This window comes from Schistocerca piceifrons, chromosome 1 (assembly GCF_021461385.2).
Source record: "Schistocerca piceifrons isolate TAMUIC-IGC-003096 chromosome 1, iqSchPice1.1, whole genome shotgun sequence".
Taxonomy (NCBI): Eukaryota; Metazoa; Arthropoda; class Insecta; order Orthoptera; family Acrididae; genus Schistocerca; species Schistocerca piceifrons.
In genome coordinates, this window is record NC_060138.1 from 791,281,973 (window position 1) to 791,306,353 (window position 24,381).

Here is a 24,381-nt window from a genome sequence, read left to right on the forward strand (position 1 = left end):
CCGTCCTGGGGGGTACGGGGTGGCGGCAGAAAGGGCATCCGGCCATCCCTCAAACTAACACTGCCAATTCCGTTGTAACCACGCCGACCTTGCGATTGCTGCGGGACTCTGGCGTAAGAAATGAAGAACGTGCAAGAAATGTTATCCGTCCGTGTTGTCCATGCTCGCCACTTTAAGACTCCCGCAGGAGGTCGAACGTAATTGCGCATCAGCATTGAAGATGTTGGATTCAGGCCCATCGAGACAAATCAGTTACATGAATGCGTAGTGTCTGGTCTATCGGACGTGTCCGCGCAGTTGTGATAAACACGTGTCCGGGTGGCAAAGTTGTTAACAGAGCTGCCTAGTAAGCAGAGGATCCCGCGTTCGAATACCGATCCGGCACACATTTTCGAGCGTCGCCGCTGATTCCGTATCAAGTCCCTATGCGGCTGCGATCAATAATTCCTTCACTTCCCTTTCCTTTCTTTCCTTCCATCTTCAATTTGCATAGCAACTTCAATTACGAAACAAAGAAAATTGCGAATGTGGGTCGGTTTAGCTATCTACATATGATTCATTTGTCGTGTTTACTTCCCATCATTCATCTCGCGTACTATTACCAACGTCGGGACGCAATGGAAAATCCTCCGACAGCGTAAGTGCACTTTCAGCGAAATATGTGTCTCCGAGTACGACGTTTAGTGTCAAGACGGGACATCTCTGGAACTAAACACGAAGTGGTGGTGGTGGTGGTGGTGGTGGTGGTGCGAGGCCCCTACCTGCTGGCGGACGGCGGCGCACTTGGCGCTGGCAGCGTGCGCGTCGACGGCGGCCTGCTTGGCGTCGTCGGCGGCGCCGTCGGCCCTGGCCAGGGCGCGCGCCGCGTCCGCGCGCACCGCCGCCATGTGGGCGCGCGCCTCGGCCGCGTCGGCGCGCAGCGCGTCGGCGCCGGCGAGCGCCTGCACGGCCTGCCGCAGCTGGCCGCTGGCGTTGCGCTCGCGCTCCGACACCTCGGACAGCTCGGCGCGCAGCTCGGACACCGCGCTCGACAGCCACTGCACGCGCAGGTGGTCGTTCCGCTGCCGGTTGCCGCGCAGCGACTCCACCTCCTGTCTGCAAAGCACAAAACACACACACGCTAACAAGCGAGGTCCAACTCCTCAACGAGAAAGTCACTGTATGCCAGATACGAGGGTCACTCCAAAAGAAATGCACACTATTTTTTAAAAAATCCATCTTTTATCCTACATGTTTGAAAGTTTTACAGTGTGTAGATACATCCTTTACGAACAATATTTGCATTTCTCCACATAATTTCCATCCCTCTCAAATGCCTTACGCCATCTTGGAACCAGCGCCTGTATATCCACATGGTAAAATTCTGAACCAAACTGTTGGAGCCACTGTTTGGCAGGGTGCACAAGCGAGACATCATCTTCAAACCTTGTTCCACGAAGAGAGTCTTCCAGTTCCCCAAAGAGATGATAGCCGCATGGAGCCCAGGTCAGGACTGTAAGGCGGGTGTTACAGTGTTGTCCATCTTTGTGAGCAACTGTCAACATCCTGGGAACCCACCTGGTACAAGTCTTTTTTAACGCCAACACTTTCAGTATTCTGCAAACACTTCCTTCTCCTATCCCAACGTAGCGTGACAATCCGTTCACTGTGGTCCATCTGTCAGCAGTCACCAATTCGTTAACTCCCTGCACATTGTCTGGAGTGTGTGCAGTACGACGCCTGCCGCTGCGAGGACAATCCTCAATATTCCCGTGCCCGCTTTCATCGCATAACCTGCTTGCCCACCGACCAACTGTACTGCGATCGACAGCAGCATCTCCATACACCTTTTTCAACCTCTTGTGGATGTTTCCCACTGTCTCGTTTTCACAGCACAGGAATTCTATGACAGCACGTTGCTTCTGACGAACGTCAAGTCTAGCAGCCATCTTGAAGACATGCTGTGCCGGCGCCACTCACGGGAACAGGTTGAACTAAGTTTGAAAACAAGCGGGAATGATGTAACTACACACTGTAAAACTTCCACAAATGCAGAATGAAAGCAGTATTTGTACAAAAATAGTGTGCATTTCTTCCGGAGTGACCCTCGTACAACTAATGGGTCGACAGTGAAAGGGCCCAGAGAATCCACTAATTTTACCCGAACATTCGCTAACATCTAGCCCTTGTCCACGAACACCTGCAACTTGACCACGCTACAAAACTCAACAGCGTACGGCTCATGTTAATGCGTTGGTCTTCACAATCAATAGGATAGGCCATAACACACTGAAGAGCCAAATCAACTAGTACACCTGCCTACTATCGCGTACGGCCCCGCGAACACGCAGAAGTGCGTCAAGACGTCGTGGCATAGACTCGACTAATGTCCGAAGTAGTGCTGGACGGAACTGACACCATGAATCCTTCGCAGCGCGGGATTAGCCGAGCGGTCTATGACGCTGCAGTCATGGACTGTGCGGCTGGTTCTGGCGGAGGTTCGAGTCCTCCCTCGGGCATGAGTGTGTGTCTTTGTCCTTAGGATAATTTAGGTTAAGTAGTGTGTAAGCTTAGGGACTGAAGACCTTAGCAGTTAAGTCTCATAAGATTTCACACACATTTGAACATTTTTTGAATCCTTCAGGGCTGTCTATAAATCCGTAAGAGTACGAGGGGTTGGAGGTATCTTCTGAACAGCAGTCTGGACAGTTTGGTGGCCACTGCAAGTTTTTAAACCAAGAATAGTGTTCAAATGGCTCTGAGCACTATGGGACTTAACTGCTGAGGCCATCAGTCCCCTAGAACTTAGAACTACTTAAACCTAACTAACCTAAGGACATCACACACATCCATGCCCGAGGCAGGATTCGAACCTGCGACCCTAGCGGTCGCGCGGTTCCAGGCTGTAGCGCCTAGAAACGCTCGACCACCCCGGCCGGCCCCACTTTCAGTGTCTGTAACTGAACCGAGGAGACGGTATTTCGGAATACATGTTTCTAAAGTGTCGTATTTGGAGATTGTATTCTAACTTGTATGATACAGATTTGTATGGATACGAGAATACGTTGTTTTCAGATACAGCGAACGTTAAAGACATTCAAACACCTGCTGACTCTCGTGATTTTTTTACAATAAAGTAGACGCAAACGGTATGTCGGTGGTTAAAATTACTACCATAGCTCTACCTGCAAAGGTATGAGTGGGAAAATAGATTTCTTCAAACTCAATCAATGTGTGTATGCAAGTGTGTGTGTGTGTGTGTGTGTGTGTGTGTGTGTGTGTGTAAGGAAAAAGGTTGTTTGACATGAATTTGGAAGTTACGGAAGTCAAACAAGATAGAAATACAAACTTTTAGAACATCCATGAAACGCTCACTAGATTATTTGGTATGATATAACTTGAGGGATCTTCTCGTCCGCTGTCGAGCTGGACTAACGTGAGCTGCTACTAAGGCGGACTGCCGAACGTCTCCGTGCTCTCAGCTCATCCTACGTAGTACCCGGAATTGAAAACGCACCCCGCACTGCGCCACGATTAGCCGGGACTGCCGTGTCGAGCCGAGGTCCACCGTGCGTGGCCGTGCGGAAGTTGGTGGGTCTTAGGTGGGTGCAGCATCTCTATTCATGAGGGGGTGCGTCCGCCTGGCCCCCTATTTACGCTCACGCTAATGGAAACGTTCCCGGCGCTCGTAAAACGGGAAGCGGCGATAAAGAAGCCGGTTGCAGACGCCCCCGTCAGCGAAGTTCATTTGAAACGAGAATTACGACAACTATTTTTCCTTAGCTTTCGTGACGAAAATGGCACGAATAGAATCGGGTTCTCGGGAAGAATAATGACATTCGGTGAATTGAATGCAACGACCTGTTGACACTAAAGCCACCTTTCCGCCATGCAGTTAATCCCCAGGCTTCTTGACTCAATTCTTTCTCCCGCTCTCTTCCTTCCATCAATGGTGAGCGTTAATTCGAGTGGAAGACACTCTTCGAGAGCAAACTACTGAAGTTTTTAAGAGATTCTTCGGCACTTTTTGTGTGCTCTACCTGTTGCTAATAGAAAAATGCCTTTGCTAACAGCTCAGATCAATGTATAACTTCTTTATTTACATTACAGTTTTTCAGGAACCTATCTACCGATGTTACTATTTACACATCACAAATAGCTTACTCTGACCACTTATTATTAACAATTGTTACTTTCATACGCTTATTTTTGAGTCCTCTACGCCTCCATTGATCGAGACAATATTTACGAAACCTTCGCTCGAAACCAAGGATCCTCCTGAGATTTTTATTATTTCAAATGCACTTTTCCCTCTGAAAAAACTCCAGAAATATGAAGAGTGACTTGCACACCCATGGAACTGATGACTGATGACCCTCTTCTCGCGCTCTCGCCGTTTATTACTCACTCGTTATCGACTTTACAAAGAGAATCACTATCATAAATAGTCTCAGACAAGATCATGCCTCCTACTGTAGCACGTATGGTACAAATACTACAACTTTAAAGCATTTAGCGTCGCTTACTAACGGGGTTTTGTGATCCGCTGTTTCCAGACCAACGTCCTTTATTCTCTTTTTTCTTGTATAACAGTCAAATCGTCAACTTGTAAATAACATGTTGGGCCGTCTAAATACTCCGCTTACCCAAATTATGTACACGCAATGAAGTGGGAACGGCTATACTTTGTGCTATAGAATTACAACAAACAAATCAATGATGTTCCGCGCTAAGGAAACTAGCGGGTTTCTCAGAATAGAGCCCAACGTCAGAATGCTTTGTTTGGTGACGGTGATGTTACATAACCAATCTCGGATAGCTTTCCCTTAGATTGAAGTATTACGAAATCCAGCCTCTTCCGTCCTGCCTTCTAGTTCATCTTTTGCTAAAAACTTCAACATTCCCCCCTTCCTCTACCCTTTCTCTCTCTCTCTCTCTCACACACACACATGCACACAAATTAACTCTCAAAATACAAAAGTCACATACCCACTTAATGGTACCGGAATTTCTAAGCGAGACGACTAATTCATTTAGAAGTTCATCGGGATGAAATACAAAACTAGAATTCACATGAAGCTTTCGAGAGTCTCACAAGTTCGGGAATAAAACTTTATGTTAAGCCTGTATCATATCATCTAAACGTGTAAACGAGCACTGGTACGCCTGCTTGTTGCACAAAGGCACAGGTAACGACCGCAAGTATGGAATTTAATCTGTGCCGGAAATTCGTTATACGGAAATTAATTAATCTTGTGAATCAGACGCCTATTCGAGAAGTGAGATCACTTTGCGCACAAGCAGCATGATTTCTTTGAACCTCTATCCGTTCGGTTGTTTCACGCATGAATTCGCTCTCGACACAAGAACCACTCTTAGTAATCACACCGTTCGTGATCGTACTCTCAAGTTCCAAGGCGGTAGGTGCTCCCTCTACAAGCTTGCAACGGCGTTCAAAATTCAAAAACCTGCGAGCCAACGACATAATGTCGAAACTGGTTGCTGAAAAATGAAGATTTTAGCAGCTTTATGGTGGTTATGCGTGCTATTGTCATTTATAAAAACTGTGCAGCAAAGTGACAGATGGCTTACCCCTCCTTTAAAGAAGGAGTGAAGCTCTTTATCATTTTCATTCCGTTTGGAATGAGGTGTGTGTGTGTGTGTGTGTGTGTGTATGTGTGAATTCCTAAGGTACCCCAAACTGCTTAGGTCATCGCTCCCTAAACTTACACACTACTTAAACTAATTTATGCTAAGAACAACACACTGCCGGCCCATATGGCCGAGCGGTTCTAGACGCTTCAGTCTGGAACCGCGGGACCGCTACGGTCGCTGGTTCGAATCCTGCCTCGGGCATGGATGTGTGTGATGTCCTTAGGTTAGTTAGGTTTAAGTAGTTCTAAGTTCTAGGGGACTGGTGCCCTCAGATATTAAGTCTCATAGTGCTCAGAGCCATTTGAACCATTTTTTTGAACAACACACCCACCCATGCCCGAGAGAGGACTCGAACCTCCGGCGGGAGGAGCCGCGCAATGCGTGACATTGCACCTCACGACCACTCCACGCGGCATGAGGGGGCTTACGAAAGCAAATTACACATTATTGTGATAGGCCATGTAACTATTATTTAGTGCTGCACTACACTTGAAAATGACATAATACATGACGCTTTTTTTTATCACAGTCGGAACGTTTTACCAGTCGTTCGATCCTCGACGATAGAAATCCGCTCCTTTGTCACAAGCCACTGGAGAACAGCTGCGTGAACGCTCTCGTCGTTGGAAAATCTCTTTCTCTTTCAGCTTGACGGAAAGATGGAAATCGCACGGTGCAAGATCGCGCAAGCCAGCGCGAGTACAATATCCGATACTGTGGACAATGGAATCAGCACTCACTATTGATAGGCGCGTTTGATCCACAGTGTCCGCGTTAGTCACACAGCAACTGCTGGGAATGACTTCCTCGATTGCCTACCCACTGTCTGCGATCGGTGTCGATGGCCTTCCATCCTGAACAGCATCGCTCACGCCTGTACAGTCTTGATCAAACTGTTGGCTCCATTTCAGTAAGGCTGGATTCCCCATTGCATTTATTTCATACACCACCAGAATTTCACGGGGGATCTGGGCGCAATGTAGACATTTTCCTCGCAAGAATTGTACTGCCTGTCGTACTTGAACTTTGAAGTACGTCTGTAGTTGTTCTAGGGTTTTAATGTGTTAGCCGTATTTGGGCACTGGAATGAGTCAATAGTAACAGGTGAAGAGTTGTGTCCAGCGGGAACTCGAACCCATACTTCCCACGTAACGCGAGCGGTTGCTTTAGCCGCATCGGCCATCCGAGCACGCTTCTCTCCCTACCCACAGTGCCAGCCTTTTACACACCATAGACGTAGTGTCATCTACCCACGCACCCCTTCCAGTTTCACACTGCCGTATTAGATCGGGCATGGTGTGCATCCGCACACAAGGAAGGATCTTTGGTCGTCGTCAAAAAAAAAAGAAAAGTTCAACTGGCTCTGAGCACTCTGGGACTTAACTTCTGAGGTCATCAGTCCCCTAGACTTATACTTAAACCTAACTAAGGACATCACACACATCCACGCCCGAGGCAGGATTCGAATCTGCGACCGTAGCAGCCGCGCAGTTCCGACCTGAAGCGCCTATAACCGCTCGGCCACAGCGGCCGGCTAACAAAATATTCCCTGAAACTTCAAGCTGACTTCAGAGACCACATATTCCTTATCAAAATATATTTTTTTGATGTTCGTTACCCTCCCGCATTGATTTCAACGAACAGTTTCGGACCACTGTGAGTATAGGTATCATTTGCTAGCGAACTGTTGAAAGGACACCGGTATCCAGTTTATATCTGAAAGTTGTGTGGATATTTTCCTCCCATGGAACCAGCCCAGTTCGCCAACAGGTACATATGTTTGTGTTGTTTTTACTTTACATTAAGTAGTTAACTTTGTTAGCAACGTTGTTGTCCAGCTTTCAGTTGTAAGTTTCTGAGTACGTCATTCTCCTCTGTAATCTGCCCGGCTCGAACCTGGTTTGTTTTTTTATTTATTTTGTTTTTTAATTTATCTAACGAACTTATCTTTCTACTTCACACTCTTGTTATTGTTCTGTTTCGAAAATTCCATTAATGTTAACTTGGCACTGTTGTAACTCCTGCTGGCTGGCTGGTTTTCGTCTTTTAGTGTTTTCATTTTACATTAAAAACTTATGTTCGTACTTCGATTTTTTTTCAGTTCTACTGTGGACATTGGAATTACGTACAGGTAAGATACCTGTATCGTCTTTGTCGCCCAAAGCCAAAAATAACTGAATAAATAAATGACGATGTAATAGCATGGCAATTGCCGTGGGCTACGCTAGGACATTTTTGGCTGCCGATGGCTGCCTGAGGCGCCCTAAACCGTAGCGGGGCTACTCGTATTCCGCTGCCATGCTTCCAGAGCGAGGTGCGGCTCAGCTGTTGTCACTCCCAGCGGCCTCTGGATTATTCAGCGCGCCCTGCCCGGCTGCCTCAACGTTTTAGCAGCTCTGGGGGCACGACCTCCAGTATACCCGCCGTGTTGTGGCACTTCTCTCCTGTCAACACCCTCTTCCTCCTCCTCCTCCTCCTGCTCCTCCCCCTCTCAATGGAAAGCAACACACTCACGCACACACACACACACACACACACACACACACACACACACACACACACACACGCTGATCCTCTGCTTTGATGACCATCTTTAGTGCAAAGATACCCGAAACAAAATCTTTTTCATAAATTGTTTACCCCTCCATACACCGTCTTATGTAGGGGAAAAAAAGCAAACGAAAATGGAGTCCAAACATAATGTTTCGGCATAATTCGTCCGCAGCAGCCGAAGTTACTTGATATCGAAGTTAGTCGGAGCCAAAGCATATGAAAGGAAATCTACTTTGTCCTTTTCAAAGTTAGGGAACCCAGGGAAAACAGAAATGTGCATGTGAGGACGGGCTTTTGAAACGACGTCTTTCCGAGGGCAGTCAGAAGGCGCATAGAGTTGTGCATCAGGAAGATGGGCATTCAACTCACAAAGAAAAACATTCCTAGACCAAAATACCATCTGAACAAAGCCAATTACGTGCAACACGATGCATCCTCCCCTAAAGCTTACAACGTTTCTACCTCCATAACTAAAATTTATAGAGGTTTGATTTAAATTGATTTGTACACGAAGTTGGTTTGTACGCATCAGCAGTACGAGAGAAAAATATTGTTCCATTTAACAAATTATAACTCCTTGTGCAACTCTCTGCAAAATAATTACAAACAAAAAGTGAAGCACCCAATCAAGTGTCAATATCGCTTCGTTCAAGTGCGCGCCTTCAGCGTGTGGTAAGAGATCAGGGCAGCAGTTCTCCTTGCTAGAACGACTACCAGAGCGCATTCGTGTTGTTTGTGATTAGCGTTGTTACCAGGCCTGGTAGAGCATGTAAGGGGCGTGAACAGCCTCACTTGTTGAGTGATCACTGTGAAGCAGACGAAGATGCCGCGTGCATGAGACAGTACCGTCAGCACCTGACAGCTTTTGAAAGTGGCTCCATTGTGGGTCTCCGTATGACCAGATGGTCGAATCGCGCAACATCCAGATTTGTGGGACATTCGGATGTGACAGAGGTCCGATAATGGACTGCATGGAAATGTGAGGGGAGACACACTCGTTGTTAATGTTCCGGTCGACGACATCTGACGACCACGAGGAATTTGCCGTATTATGCACCAAGCATATCGTGACGACTTCACATCGGCACATGCCATTCGAGAACAACTAATGAAGTAGCTGCAATACTCGAAGTCATCCCACACCACCGGTCGGAGAATAGCAGCAGCTAGACTAGCGAATAACCTTCCCATGTGTAAGATGCTGCTAACACCGCAACACAAACGGCTGTGTTTGGAGTGCTGCCATGACCAGGGAGTATGGACTGGGGACTAGCGGCATCGCGCTTCAGCGACTAATCGCGCTCCTGAACTAGGCCGGATGACCTCCATCGACGAGTACGACGCCAACCTAGGGAGACGTCCCATTCTCCCAGTGTTTCGGAGAGGCACAGCGATGTTATTGCAAGTGTCGTGGCACTGGGAGTCATTGCGTACGACCTCAGGTCGCGCCTGCTAGCGATTCAGGGAATCCTGACGGCACAACAGGGCATCACAGACATCGTGCCGCCTCGTGTGTTAAGTTTCATGCGACAGTATCGTGGTATCATTTTTCAACAAGACAATGCTCGTTCACACACGGCACGCAGCGCTATGAACTGCCTGAATAGCAACAGTGACTCTACAACTTATCTTATAAGACAGGTTATGGCATTTGTAAACTTAGGGAAAGGTTTTGATAATGTTGACTGGAATACTCTCTCTGGCAACGGCCTTAATGCAGTGGATACACCGGTTCCCGTGAGATCACCGAAGTTATGCGCTGTCGGGCTTGCCCGGCACTTGTATGGGTGATCATCCACGCCGCCTTGCGCTGTTGCCATTTTTCGGGGTGCACTCAGCCTCGTGATGCCAATTGAGGAGCTACTCGACCGAATAGTAGCGGCTGAGGTCAACAATACCATCATTACGACCGGGAGAGCGGTGTGCTGACCCCACGCCCCTCCTATCCGCATCCTCCCCTGAGGATGACACGGCGGTCGGATGGTCCCAATGGGCCACTTGTGGCCTGTAGATGGAGTGGAATAATCTCTTTAAATTCTGAAGGTGGCAAGGGTAAAGTACAAGGAGCCAAAGGCTATTTGCAATTTGTACAGAAACGAGACGGCAGTCATGAGAGTCGAGGGGCATGAAAGGGAAGCAGTGATTGAGAAGTATGTGGGACAGGGCTGTAGCCTATCCCCGATGTTATTAAATCGAACCAGCAGTAAAGGAAACGAAAGAAAAATTTGGAGTAGGAAATAAAATTCAGGGAGGAGAAATAAGAACTTTCAGGTTTACTTGTAACATTGTAATTCTGTCAGACAACAAAGCATTAGGAAGAGCAGTTGAACGGAGTAGACAGTGTCTTGGAAGGAGGATTAAGTTGAACATCAAGCAAAACAAGGATAATGGAAAGTAGTCACATAAAAACAGGTGACGCTATAGGTATTAGATTAGGAAACGGTACACTTAAGGTAATAGATGGGTTTTGCTGTTTGGGCAGCAAAATAACTTATGATGGCCGAAGTAGAGGACTGCCAATGACAAGAAAAGTGTTTCTGAAGAAGAGAAATTTATTAACATTGAATACAGATTTAAGTACTAGGAAGTCTTCTGAAGGTATTTGTTTGGAGCGTACCCACCTGTGGAAGTGAAACATGCACGATAAACGGTGTAGACAAGAAGAGAATAGAAGCTTTCAAAATGTGGTGCTACCGAAGAATGCTGAAGATTAGATAAGTAGATCGCGTAATAATGAAGACATACTGAATAGAACTGGAGAGACAAGAAATTTATGGCGCAACTTGACCAAAGGAAGGGAGCAGATGATGAGACACATTCTGAAACATCAAGGGATCACCAGTTTAGTATTGGGGGAAGGGGGGAGGTAAAAGGACCAAGAGATGAATACAGTATGCAGATTCTGAAGGATGAAGGGTGCAGTAGTTATTCGTAGATGAAGAGGCTCGCAAAGGACGAAGGATAGAGTATCACGAAGAGCTGAATCAAACCAGTCTTCGGACTGAAGACCACAAAAAAAAGTTCAGATGTGTGTGAAATCTTATGGGACTTAACTGCTAGGGTCATCAGTCCCTGAGCTTACACATTACGTAACCTAAATTATCCTATGGACAAACACACACAGCCATGCCCGAGGGAGGACTCTAACCTCCGCCGGGACGAGCCGCACAGTCCATGACTGCAGCGCCCAAGACCGCTCGGCTAATCCCGCGCGGCTGAAGACCACAACAGCAACAACAAGAATATACCAACTTTAGCATTTAGAAGGGACGAATAGTCAGTACCCGTTTAGTTTATTCTAACTGTAAATAACCCTGTGGCGCATAGTGTCCACTACAGTGGACAGCTGTTAATGGTCGATTCTTTGCCATTTTCAATCAGTCCTGAGACTGCAAATGTACACAGTTCACTGCAGTGGGCACTCCCTACTGGTGTTGAGTCCTGCATGCATTTGCAGCCTCGTGACTGATTGAAAGCGCCAGAGAACTGACCATTAAAAGTTGTCCACTGCAGTGAAATTCATGCACCACAGTGTTAATGGTTAAATTTTGTGAATCCGTGTAATTGAATTGCTCATACGGCACGAGGAAATAAAGCCCAGACAGCTGTCGTGTTTAAACCGCGCGGACCGTTTCGTGAAATTATGGCCAGGGATTGGGCGCGCCGTGCAGAAAGGAGCGCGTCGCGGCCTGGGCGGGATTGGGCGCACAGTGTGGTGTCGGGTAGCGGCTGGGAGCGCGGCAGCTGGCGGGCGCCCGCGCCCCACAAAGAAGGTCAGCCGGGGTCAGCCGCCACAGTCCACACGCGCGCCGCGCCGCTCTCTCCTCTCTCGCTACCCTCCGCCGCGCCGTCTCGCTCGTAAACTCCGACACCGTAAAGCCGTCGGCACAAGGACCGTGCTGTCGGACGTCAATATTGTCTGTGCCGAGTTCAACGAGCTGGTGTACGCTTAGAAACGACGCGACTTACACGTACGGTACGTGTGCCTTAACGTGGTATATGCGATCGCAGCGATCTCCAGCGGCAGTGTAGACCGTATCTTCTTCACACATTACGCTGTTTACGAGGTGGTTCAAAAATGGTTCAAATGGCTCTGAGTACTATGAGACTTAACATCTGAGGTCATCAGTCCCCTAGACTTAGAACTACTTAAACCTAACTAACCTAAGGACATTACACACATCCATGCACGAGGCAGGAGTCGAACCTGCGACCGTTGCAGCAGCGCGGCTCCAGACTGAAGCGCCTAGAACCGCTCGGCCACAGTGGCCGGCTACGAGGTGGACGGACGTAAAATTTCTACATTCGCTCTATTAAAACACACACTTCCTACCTTATGCATATCCTAGTTATAAAATAAATGTCGTGTGACTAGGGCCTGCCGGCCGGAGTGGCCGAGCGGTTCTAGGCGCTTCAGTCTGGAACCGCGCGACCGCTACGGTCGCAGGTTCGAATCATGCCTCGGGCATAGATGTGTGTGATGTCCTTCGGTTAGTTAGGTTCAAGTAGTTCTAAGTTCTAGGGGACTGATGACCTCAGAAGTTAAGTCCCATAGTGCTCAGAGCCATTTTTTATAACGCTGCTGGCCCAGAAGAATTAAAAGTAAATAAACACGTTTTACGCTAAAGGGCACCGATGTTGCTGCTGAAAACCCCCTCCCACGTGTATATTGAGAATGGGGAAAGACAGTAATTTGCAAAACCACCTACAAATGAAACGGTAGTTAAGCATCTCCCGCTTCTACTAACACTGGGTCCAAACACTCAGGTTGTATAAAGAACATTACGAGAGCTCCAGCAGCATATCGCATGTTGCACTGAACACGAAAGAGCACTGTATGAAAATAAACTAAAAGAAAAAACAACCAGAGTCGTCAAAACTTCCATCACTTACGTAAAGTGCAACATCAGAAATTAATTCGTCCGATCATTTATTGATAATAATGCTTACACTCAGTTACTTTTAACACCATATCGTAATTTCCTGTTTTCATTAGTTCGGCTTTCGCAGCTAATTAAAAATGGGAGATTTCAGTACTTTACAGTCTTTTGTTTGAACGTGTATAAATGTGAACAGTTTTTCGGAACTTTTCGCGGTCCTGAAGCCAACAGACAGTAAGGAAGATAGACCGAAGATAACTCCCTCGGCCGTAAAGGAAGAGGAAGGCTCCAGGCCAGACGGCAGACTGTGCCGGCGGCTGAATAGGGAGCGGTACTGGGCGGAAGCGGACTGCGACGCTGTTTGTTTGCGCACCCAGGGAAGGAAAAGGGAAAGGGAAAGGGACAGGGAAAGGGAGAGCTGGGAGGGAGGACGGGATCCGGCCGGGTATTCACAGCAGCTTCTGCCGCCGGCCGCCGGGGGCAGCACCGGCGCCATTGTCCGACATGGGGCGCTGTCACCGCCCCTTTGTGCGCACCCCCTCTAAATGTGTCCCCCCGCTTCCGCTATCAAAACAGGCTTTTTATTATTAAAAAAAGCAGCCGTCGGTGCTCCCAGGCCAGCGTGAGCCTCGGATCGGCCAGGGCGCAGGCTTCCAGACCTCAGCAAGCGGCAGGAAACGACCAGGCGTCTGCACCCCTCATTGCCAGCCAACAACTTGCCGCCTCGTGGCGCGTTACGTAATGCTGTCATAAGAGCAACGACCATAGGATAATGGTGTCATATCAAAAATGGTTCAAATGGCTCTGAGCACTATGGGACTTAACTTCTGAGGTTATCAGTCCCCTAGAACTACTCAAACCTAACTAGCCTAAGGACATCACACATATCCATGCCCGAGGCACGATTCAATTCCAGACTGAAGCGCCTAAACCGCTCGGGCACACTGGCCGGCAGTGACATGTCATTCTCCAGGCTGTTAGGTATGCTAATTCGTCATCAGTATGAGCCGTAATTGTTATGGACAGTGAACACTGGTAGCAAAGAGCCAGTTCCAAATTGAATGTTTGAGCCAATCAGTGAGGCGCACTTTGGCAAACCAATTCGAACCACTGTCCCAGAAAACGAGGGGTACGGGCTACAATTCCTGTGTGTCTCACACACACACGTCTAACGTTCCACAAGCGGCCAGTACTGATTTGTTCAAAATACAGTTACGAGCCAAACTGGTGTAGTTTTTTTGATACTGGAGCGGCATTTGTTGGCTTACATTCACAGTGAGATTCCAGCTCCACACCTGTGCAGGGCGTTTATGTAAGAGCGTGCAAAAGCTTAGCACGACAAAGGCGATGCTCCACTGAACAATTTGAGGTAGGGAACCTAGGGTTGGAGAAGCCAACTTAAGGAGATAATAGGAATAAAATCACATTAGTGTGTCCTTTTTTTTACATTAGTTAACTGCAAATACTATCACCGACACAATGAACGTACCATTTGTACTGTATGTTACAAAATATACCGAAACTTATGGCCATCAACCTCAATGCAACCATGACATTGGCGTACAAGATTCTCATGTACCCTGGCAAATATCCCTGGTGTGTTTGGAATCACATCACAGGCAGTTACAATTTTGGCAGCTAGTTCCGTCTCCTTATCCACTGGGGTATCATACACAAGAGACAATGTAAATACGATAGAACACCTTATAGACAAGTACACAAGACCTGCATCGTCACTTCCTGGTAATCAGGCTTATTCTCCTTGCTTCCTTGCAGGTAATAAAGAATGTACAAAAGAAATGGTTGAAATGGCTCTGAGCACTATGGGACTTAACTGCTGAGGTCATCAGTCCCGTAGAACTTAGAACTACTTAAACCTAACTAACCTAAGGACATCACACACATCCATGCCAGAGGCATGATTCGAACCTGCGTCCATAGCGGTTAAAGAATGTACATTTAAATAAACAACACAGTGCTTGTAAACTTGTACGCATGTTAGCTGGAAATAAGCTGGAAAACAGTAGTTCTAGACAAAGTGGTAGATAAGTTTACTGCCATATCTGCTTAAACTGGCTTCTCCGACGTCGGGTTCCCTGGCTCAAATTGTTCAGTGGAGCATTCTCTATGTCCTGTTTCATTTTTGCACGTTCTTTCGGAAACACCGTGTTTATTTGTCAACACTCTGTACACTCCCTAACAGAGAGAATACACGTTACCAATATTACTGACCCCTAATCCTATTGCATTCGTATGCGGAGTGACAGGAAAGCTACTGTACGTTTGTGTACGCAACTTGTTTATCAAGATTCGTAATGCGCTGCAATAAAATCAGGCTACTGAGTTACTGCGGCCTTTTGGAAATGTTACAAAGTTTGCTAATGCTGGGTGGAACAGAACACCGAAATAATGTTGTAGAAAGCAGGCAGCGGACGCTTTTGTGCGATCATTTGCTCACAGAAAGAAAAATATATGTATGTGCATAAACACGTTTACTCATGCTGAGATTCAAAAACCATGTATTCAACACTGGAAAGAGACCAGAAATAACCTAAATCTGGAAAAATAATCGATGTAGACCGTCAAATCACATGAAGATGAGCTGCCAGGGCTCTAAATACATTGTGCACTGAAATAAAATCGTGATTTTTCTTTATTTTATGATAGTAAAAAGTCTTTAAATGCAGCAGCGTTTTGGCTTACTATACACATAGTGTCCTTACGAGATGCCTATAACGCTGCAGCCGGCCGGAGTGGCTGGGCGGTTGTAGGCGCTACCGTCTGGAACCGCGCGACAGCTACGGTCGCAGGTTCGAATCCTGCCTCGGGCATGGATGTGTGTGATGTCTTTAGGTTAGTTAGGTTTAAGCAGTTCTAAGTTCTAGGGGACTGATGACTTCAGAAGTTAGGTCCCATAGTGCTCAGAGCCATTTTTTATAACGCTGCTGGCCCAGAAGAATTAAAAGTAAATAAACTCGTTTTACGCTAAAGGGCACCGATGTTGCTGCTGAAAACCCCCTCCCACGTGTGGCTATGAAAAAAAATAAGTGTAGCTAACATCACTGGAAGTACGTATCTGTGACCATGATACTGTTGTCAAGTTACAACAGCTACGATTCATTCGCTAGCGAAATACTGGGCACTTACAAGGAGACGGCACGACCGTGGGGTCCGGGATTTGTGTGGTGAAAGAGGACCCCTAACACCTCACGTGGTTAAAATATTAGGACGCACTACTCGGAAAATCCCGAGAAAAATAGAGCCATAGTTTCTTAGTTGCCTTATGAGTATAAAACGTTAGTCCAATGCCGAGCCGCCGTCTGGCCTACATGGTTAGCGGACGGACCCTTACACTAGAGGTCTCGGGTTTGATTCCTCTTCCGGCACTTTTTTTACCTTCTGTTGCTTGCAAAATTGCAGCGCATTGTTACAGGAGAATCGTGAAATAAATTCCCGGGAAGACTGTATAAAAATTCATTCTATAATTGACCATCAGTTATCGTCACCAATATTTCGAGGCATGATTCAATATGCCTGGTTTGCCTCAAAATTATCAGAAACTCAAAACATTTTCGTAAATGTTAATGGGACATATTTTTGAACAGATTTATTGCAAACGCCCTATGATTGTAAAAAATCTGCTTTTATATGTTGCGCAAGATGTCGCAAAAATTATTGCTTTGTTTGTTTTTGCGATAATCCACTGCGGTTCTTGTTTATAATTATTATATGTATAAAAATTGAATGTTTCCCAATCGAATTTGTTATTCTGATTAAAAACCCAATGATTCTCCTTATATACTTTACACTGAAAAATGGAAAACCCACCGCCATGAATTATGTTGTTGGACAAAAAGAAAATAATTTTTATTCGATAATGTAACTAATTTGTTATAGATAATGTAGGTTTGGGAAACTTTCTGAGTAATTGGTGGAATAACAAAAGAAAATGAAACAGTAGAAAAAATAGGGCCAGAGGAGGAATAGAACCCCAGACCTCTGGTGTAAGAGTCCGAGCCCTAAACATCTACGCCAGACGGCGCCTCAACAATGGACTAACATTTTATAGTCATAAGGCAACTAAGAAACTTTGGTTCGATTTTTCCCGGGATTTTCCGGGTAGTGCGTCCTAATATTTTAACCACGTGAGGTGTTACGGGTCCTCTTTCGCCACACAAAATTTCGGACAAATCCCCGACCCCATGCTCGTGCCGTCTCCTTGTTAGATACCAGCTGAGAACGCGTTATTCACAGATCTTGCACATGTTGTCACCCGGGGCCCTGTTTGCTAGGCACTCTGCAGGGAACACGTGCGCTGGCAGGAAGTGAAACGGCGGGACGGTGGGTTTGGCGGCGGTCAGAGGGGGGGGGGGGGGGGGGGGGGGGGGTGGGGGGGAGGAGAGCACTGTTGTCAACAGCGGTGGCTCGCCCCACCACCGCTCGATAGCCAATTTATCGCGAGTGGGGCCGGCCGGCGGTGGCATGCGACGCGCGGCGAGGAAATGAAGTTAGGCCAGCAATCTGCGGCCTCTTAGTAGCCTGCAGGGCAGCCGCCGCCTCTAGGAAACAGCACTCAGCCGCTTTACGCGCCGCTGCACACGCCCGCTCCCGGAACGTCAATATTGGCCCGTCTGCCTCCCGGCTGTTGCTGCTTCATACAATCACACTGCGGGTGTAGTCCTCGAATTAGTTTGCAACACTCGTCATGCGCTAAGCAACAGAAACACTGCGTAATTAGTCGCCAAAGTTTACGATCATTAATAACGCTGTGTTTCGTACTCACAAACTATATTTCAGGTAACAGTCTTCTGTTTGAGTTCGTCAGCATAGTTTTCATGAACTGTTCTCTAGTTCGGTCCCCTTTGCGCTGGATGTTCTTCTACTGCCACAACAACGAAAATTTCCTACTACACATTTAATCATTAAACTAAGGTAACCAGACGACCTCATTTTCTGGGGACAGTACTCAGTTTTATGCTTTGTCCTCAGTTCCTTTAAAACTGATTGAGAACAAAAATGTCCTCAGTTTCATAGTTTTTGTCCAAAATTTTTTGAAATTTCACGAAATAATTGGAGTAGGAAGGATGAGCTAACCACTTTAAACTAGAACTCAACTGAATATACCAGGGCAACCAATTGCTCTCAGTCATGTAATTTCAAGAAAATGGACTAATAAAGGCGTAAAACTATTTTCTGGTAACGATAAATTTTTCCTTGAATTTAGAATAATGGCAGACATCCAGAGGCATCAAACTAGGTTTTTGGATAATCGTGATGTTGAAATATATTTAAAATGAGAAAGAAGTCTCATCTTTTTCAGCATATATTTTCTTGTTATTAAATGAATAAATGACGCCTTGTTTGCACTTTCTATTGAGAGTCCTACCACTTTTATTAACCTTTGCGTGGCGCAGTAGTCTAAGCGATTTCCGTTTCTTGCTCAGTAGCGGCTGGTTCAGTACTGAGACGCGTAGAGGCAATGTGCTTACTTTCGTCAAAGTAAGTCGAGACTTACTAAGCTAATATTCCGTATGATTTTGAAAAGAAATTCGGTGATTCAGTTTTTCGTGTTTTCCATTTTTTCTCGTTATTAGCTCAACTTTTCCAGTGTTTGTCTTGAAATTAATTTTTTTCCGCTCCTTTCCGCACCTAAAATTTTGCATTCCTATGCGGCCGCACAGTCTTGCCTAATGATAGAAACGGCCCTGCCTCTTTACTCGCAGGTTCGAATCCCGCCTCGGGCATGGAGTTAGTTAGGTTTAAGTAGGGGACTGATGACCTCAGAAGTTAAGTCCCATAGTGCTCAGAGCCATTTGAACCATTTTTTGAACCTCTTTACTCCAAGCGTTGCTGTGAAGGTAAAAGCGAAGTGTAATACATCACTAGTGCCGGAGAGAGAGCGTCGTTAATGGTGATAACGGCTCCATCAGCTCATTGTAAGGTGCCGCAGTAAATCTCACCGGAGTGATCTGTACAAGTTTTGGAACAGCTTGTCTTCCATCGCGTGTCGCCGTCTCGAGCGTGGTGAAAAAAGCTGGAAAGAAAGTGTGTGCCGGCGGACCGGAATTAATGCTGCGACGCGAGATGCAATGAATATAAAGCAGAGACAGGCGCTCGAAGGGAATATTTGAGAAGTCGGCGGAAAAACAAACGAGAGAGGCAGGTCGGGGCGCCGCCGACTCGTCCGTCTGGGAGTGTCCTCGAGGAGGCGGCGGCGGCGCTGGCCGCCCAAAAAAGACCTCGCGAATCCGGCCGGAATTGAAAATTAATGTAGCGGCAGCGGGGTGGAGGAGTTAGCGTCATCCATCAGGAAGTGGGAAGGCGAGAGTGGGCCGCTGAACAAGGAGGCAGGCGCGGGAGGGCGTAATTTGAGAAAATGTAGAGCGGGGACCGGAGGGCGTGCCCGGCGGCGCAAGAAGCCGCGCGCTGGTAATGTGCTGCACCATTAGCGGGCCAGCTGAGGGCGCTCCGCGGAAAGAAGTGGGAGGGGGTGGGGGAGGAGGGCGTGGTGGCGGGGGTGGGGGGGACACGCGACACGGCGGGGCGGCGCGAGACACTGGGGCGCTCTGCCAGCGCCGCAGACGCACGCTTCTTTCTTTCAGATCTGTGCGCGTCGGCGGTTTAGAGGCCGCCACTGCTTGCGAAAAATACCTTTGTTAGACCCGACACAGTCAGTTGAGGGGACAGGCGATCTGTAAAAGCTCGCCATAAATTTATTTCTCTTGATCGCAGCATAAAGAAATGTGACGTTACTGGAGGACGAAAATATTCTCTACGGAAAGGAATATGGCTTCTGTAAACAGAGATTTTACGAAACTTACGGCAAGAAAGGAAGAACGAATTGATTTTTGGTGTTAACCCTAGGACGCCTAGGGGGGGGGGGGTTCGTTGAACCCATTATTTTTTTATGTCCCCTGCTTTTGCCCAAGTAAATTTCATACTATATATTCCCTTTGAGTTACTGTTTGTTGGCTATTTTATGAAATGTTAGTGTCAATATATTTTACAGAAAATTCCTGCTTTGAAAGAAAAAACAAATAAACTTATTATGGGTCCAACAACCCCCCCCCCCCCCCCCCCTTAGGCTTCCATGCTATTGAAAATTTTCCTTAGTAGGATTTCGTATTTCTCATCTCTACTACAATACAAGTTAGTTTCTTGTTGGTTGGTATTCTTGATATTCACAACAATCGGTTTACTTTCAGAGGAAGTGATTGTTGGTGTCAGTCAGCTGTTATTTATCTTGTAAACTTGCAGTGACTTAGTGCAGTTGGTATTCTTGATATTCACAACAATCGGTTTACTTTCAGAGGAAGTGATTGTTGGTGTCAGTCAGCTGTTATTTATCTTGTAAACTTGCAGTGACTTAGTGCAGTTCCCAACACGCAGGTCTCCAGTAACTTTGGTGTCCTACACAGCAAAAATGAAACCAAGTAAAATCTTACTGATGTTGTCAACAATGCACCAAGATAAAGGTACTGTTGAAGGACAGAAGAATAAAACTGAGATAAATGCATATTATAATTCCACTAATGGTGGAACTGATACCGTTGATCAAATGGCGCGTATGTACACCTGCAAGAGGGGAACAGAGAGATGGCCTCTATCTGTATTTTACTCTCTTATCGACATTTGTGCTATCAATGCAACCACCACATTCATCCAGCAACATCCAGTATGGAATGAGAAGAAACACAACAAACGGAAACTTTATCTTCTGCAAGCTGGGATGGAACTAGTGAAATTGCAGGTAGAAGAAAGAAGTGCCAATGCAAGAGGGTTATCTAACCAAATTGCTCAATCAATGGAGACTATTCTACAAAAGTAACAACAGAAGCACGTCAGCCTCCTGCAGGGAAAGGTCGGTGCCATATTTTTGTAAGAGAAACTAAAACAAAGAAGCAGAAGTACAACAATCTAAGTAAACCAAAACAGTATTGTGGACAGTGTCATAAACATATGTGTAACACATATACAGAAAAAATTGTGAAGTGTGTCTCTTGCCTTGAAGTTGAGGACTCAGAGTAGTCTATTGTATATGAACACATCTGTATTTTGTATTGTAATATGTCAATTTTTTATTCACTCAATCCAGTATTTATAACAATTAACAACATTATTAAACCGATGCCTTACTTAAAATACATAAACCATTTTGAAAGTTGTAATGTTTCGTCAGTAAACTTATTTAATACCTGTGGGCTCGCCGAACCCTCCCCTCTCCCCCCCCCCCCCCATAGGCAACCAAGTTAGAGAAAAAGGCTTGGGCGTCCTAGGGTTAATAACGATCATCCTCCTTTACCTCCTCTGCATTACTGCAGATGACGTGTCACTGAGCACATTTGTTCTGTGCGTGCAGTACACGTGAGGCGCCTAGTTGTTTCCACTGCACTGTGTGGAACACGAAGGTTCTGTTATAGTTCACTAACCTGCTGTCTTCAAGTTGAGGTCCCCAGTGCAGAAAACAGCACGCAGCTCGTAGGTTCTGTATCTTGAGGCTGAAACTGACTTTTAGCGAGGTTCTGTTCTGAAATAATGTATCACTTCTTTGGGATGCCACTCACGTATTTTAATATAGCCACACGAGAAGACTATACGATCTTAATACACTACCTTCTGATACAGCAAAGTACATGATCAAACACAATGTTTACGAAAATGTATCTTTACACTATTTGTGGCAAGTGTCTGTGCCTCATGACTACCGGAGTGAATATTTTAATACTGAATACTGGCAAGCACATCCTGCCACGGACAACATGACTGTACATCTCGTTTGCCTAATCCAGAGTGACGAACAGGAACTTAAATAAAACTTGGAAACACATGCTACGGCAAACAACAAATCTGTTCTTCTCGACTGCCTAATCCAGAGTGACAAACAGCCCGAAACACTTCGCGCGGCATACCAGAAAAGGCCTGACCCGAACGCTTCCGAAGTGCTTCGTCTGCAATTTCGTCAGTCTTTTGTTTTTGATTTAAATTGTTTTTAACAATTCTAAAATGACTGATTGATAGTCAGCTGTTGAGATATATATATTAAAAAGTGAATTCATTCCAATGAGTAGTTTAACTAATAATAATAACTGTACTTTAACGTTTCGGCCCCTTGCTCCGAACACAGCAGCCAATCACAGAGCAGTAGCATTATGCAGGCGGTCTTTCTCACGGGAATGGTACCGAATCTAACATCTGTCAACCGAGCGAGGTGGCGCAGTGGTTAGACACTGGACTCGCATTCGGGAGGACGACGGTTCAATCCCGCGTCCACCATCCTGATTTAGGTTTTCCGTGATTTCCCTAAATCGCTCCAGGCAAATGCCGGGATGGTTCCTTTCAAAGGGCACGGCCGACTTCCTTCCCCGTCCTTCCCTAATCCGATGAGACCGATGACCTCGCTGTCTAGTCTCCTTCCCCCAACAAACCAACCAACCAACCACCTAACATCTGTCACAGGTACCTCACACCACATTTCGTCATCTATATATTTCTTGCATCTCCACTGCTCTGGGAACAGCTTCTTGGAGCCTAATATGATGGCTGTCTAAGCCAGAAATATTGAAAACTCAGCTCTCTTTCCGGAGCGCCGTAGACAAAAGAGCGCAGATCGATGCTTCCGGAAGGCATTCGATACAGTTCTGCCCAATCATTTGATGAGATTACAAAGTGTTGGTCCAGATTTGTGACTTGATTTCGTACGTTCGAGGCAATAGAGCTCATTACGTTACTCTTCAGTATATTAATCTTAACGGTACGAGCGACAGACGTAACTTTTGGAGTACGCCTAGTGAGTCTTACACTAACAGTATTGCTTACGACCTATGTAAGTGATTAGTAGATAAGGTCGGAAGCGCACTGAAGCTTTCCGTACAGGATGCAGTTGTTTACCGGAAGGTTGTAACGCCACTGTAGCGAAATGCAGGAACACCTGCGGACGATCGGTGTAAAAGAATGTAATGGATTGGACATACGAGGGACTTTCAATAATTAATACAACGCCTTTTCCCTGAAAGCAGGTTGGTTTTATTCAGCATTTTAATACATCATATTTTTCTCCAGTCTTCAAGCTAAGAAATGCTATTTTTCAGCATAACCTCCGTTCAGTGCGAAGGCCTTACTCTACTGGTAAGGCCTGTACGTACACATGGTACCACTCTACTGGTCGACGTTCGAGCCACCGTCTTGCTGCTCCACGTACGGCTTCCCGACGAGTGCAAAAGACATGGAAGTCATAAGATGCGAAGTCTGGGCTGTAGGGCGGATGAGGAACAGTCTACTGACGTCTTGTGAACTCATCTCGGGTGCTCAGACTTGTGCGAGGCCATGGAGAAGGACAAATTCGTTAGCATTTTTTTTTTTTTTTTTTTTTTTTTTTTTTTTTTTTTTGTGGCGACGAACATGCTGAAGTGATTTCGTCAATTTCCTGAACGTGTGTGCGCCGGCCAACACGCGGGATATCCGGACAGGTTTGCGCCATCTCGCTGCGATGATGACAGACGCCCACGGACTCACCGAGCCTTTATTCACTGCCAAGTCTCCGTAGACACTCAGCAAGCGCCTTTGAATATCTGCGATGCTTTGGTTTTGCGCCAAAAGAAACTCAGTGACAGCCATCTGCTTGGAACGTACTTCCGCTCATCACTTTGAGGGCTGCGTATAGCGCTGCCACCTGTCGGAACTTCTTGAAACTATAGACTCTGAAGCGGGAATATTACACGACGTCCCACAACAAATTCTGCACTTTTTAATCAGAAACCGCTCGAGAAAAACAATGCGTTGCATGATTTATCGAGCGCCCCTCGTAAATAGGCGAAGTGCTCCATTACTGTTCGAGTATGCTACTGGAAACCTCGCATTGGAAACAGCTAAGCAAACACAGCTCAGCGTTCTGGTCCAAAGGGGCCAACTGGGACCGACCGAATGCCGTGTCATCCTCACCCAAAGGCATCATTCGGGTGCAGTATGGAGCAGCGTGGAATCAGCATACCGCACTCACGGCCGTTGTCGGCTTTACGGACAGTGGAATCGCTATTTCAGAGTGAAGTGAGACGTCAACTGGCAATACGAAGTTGTGTGCACCCCTTTCCAGCCTTGCAGCCAAGGAAAAATCCCTGGGAATCGGATCCGAGTCCTCCGCATAGCAGCCAGACACGCTGACCAGTTGCAGATGCCCTATATATGCAGTTTAAAGTACTTATACAACGTGACATGCTTAAGACGTTCACCACACTCTCGTAATATGTCACTACAGGGTTCTCTATCTTTGCTTTAGGAGTTGTTTTATATTTATCGAAATTTAAAGAGAGCTGCCATT

General features: G+C 46.4%; 1 protein-coding gene across 1 annotated transcript in view; it reads right to left on the reverse strand.

Moving 5' to 3' along the window:
• The window catches only part of LOC124775106 (protein scabrous), a 203,844-nt gene that overhangs the window by 156,883 nt on the left and 22,580 nt on the right, over nucleotides 1-24,381 (reverse strand). The window contains exon 2 of the mRNA XM_047249935.1: nucleotides 762-1,095. Coding sequence (XP_047105891.1) covers nucleotides 762-1,095 — 334 coding nt within the window. The remainder of the gene's footprint in view (nucleotides 1-761; nucleotides 1,096-24,381) is intronic.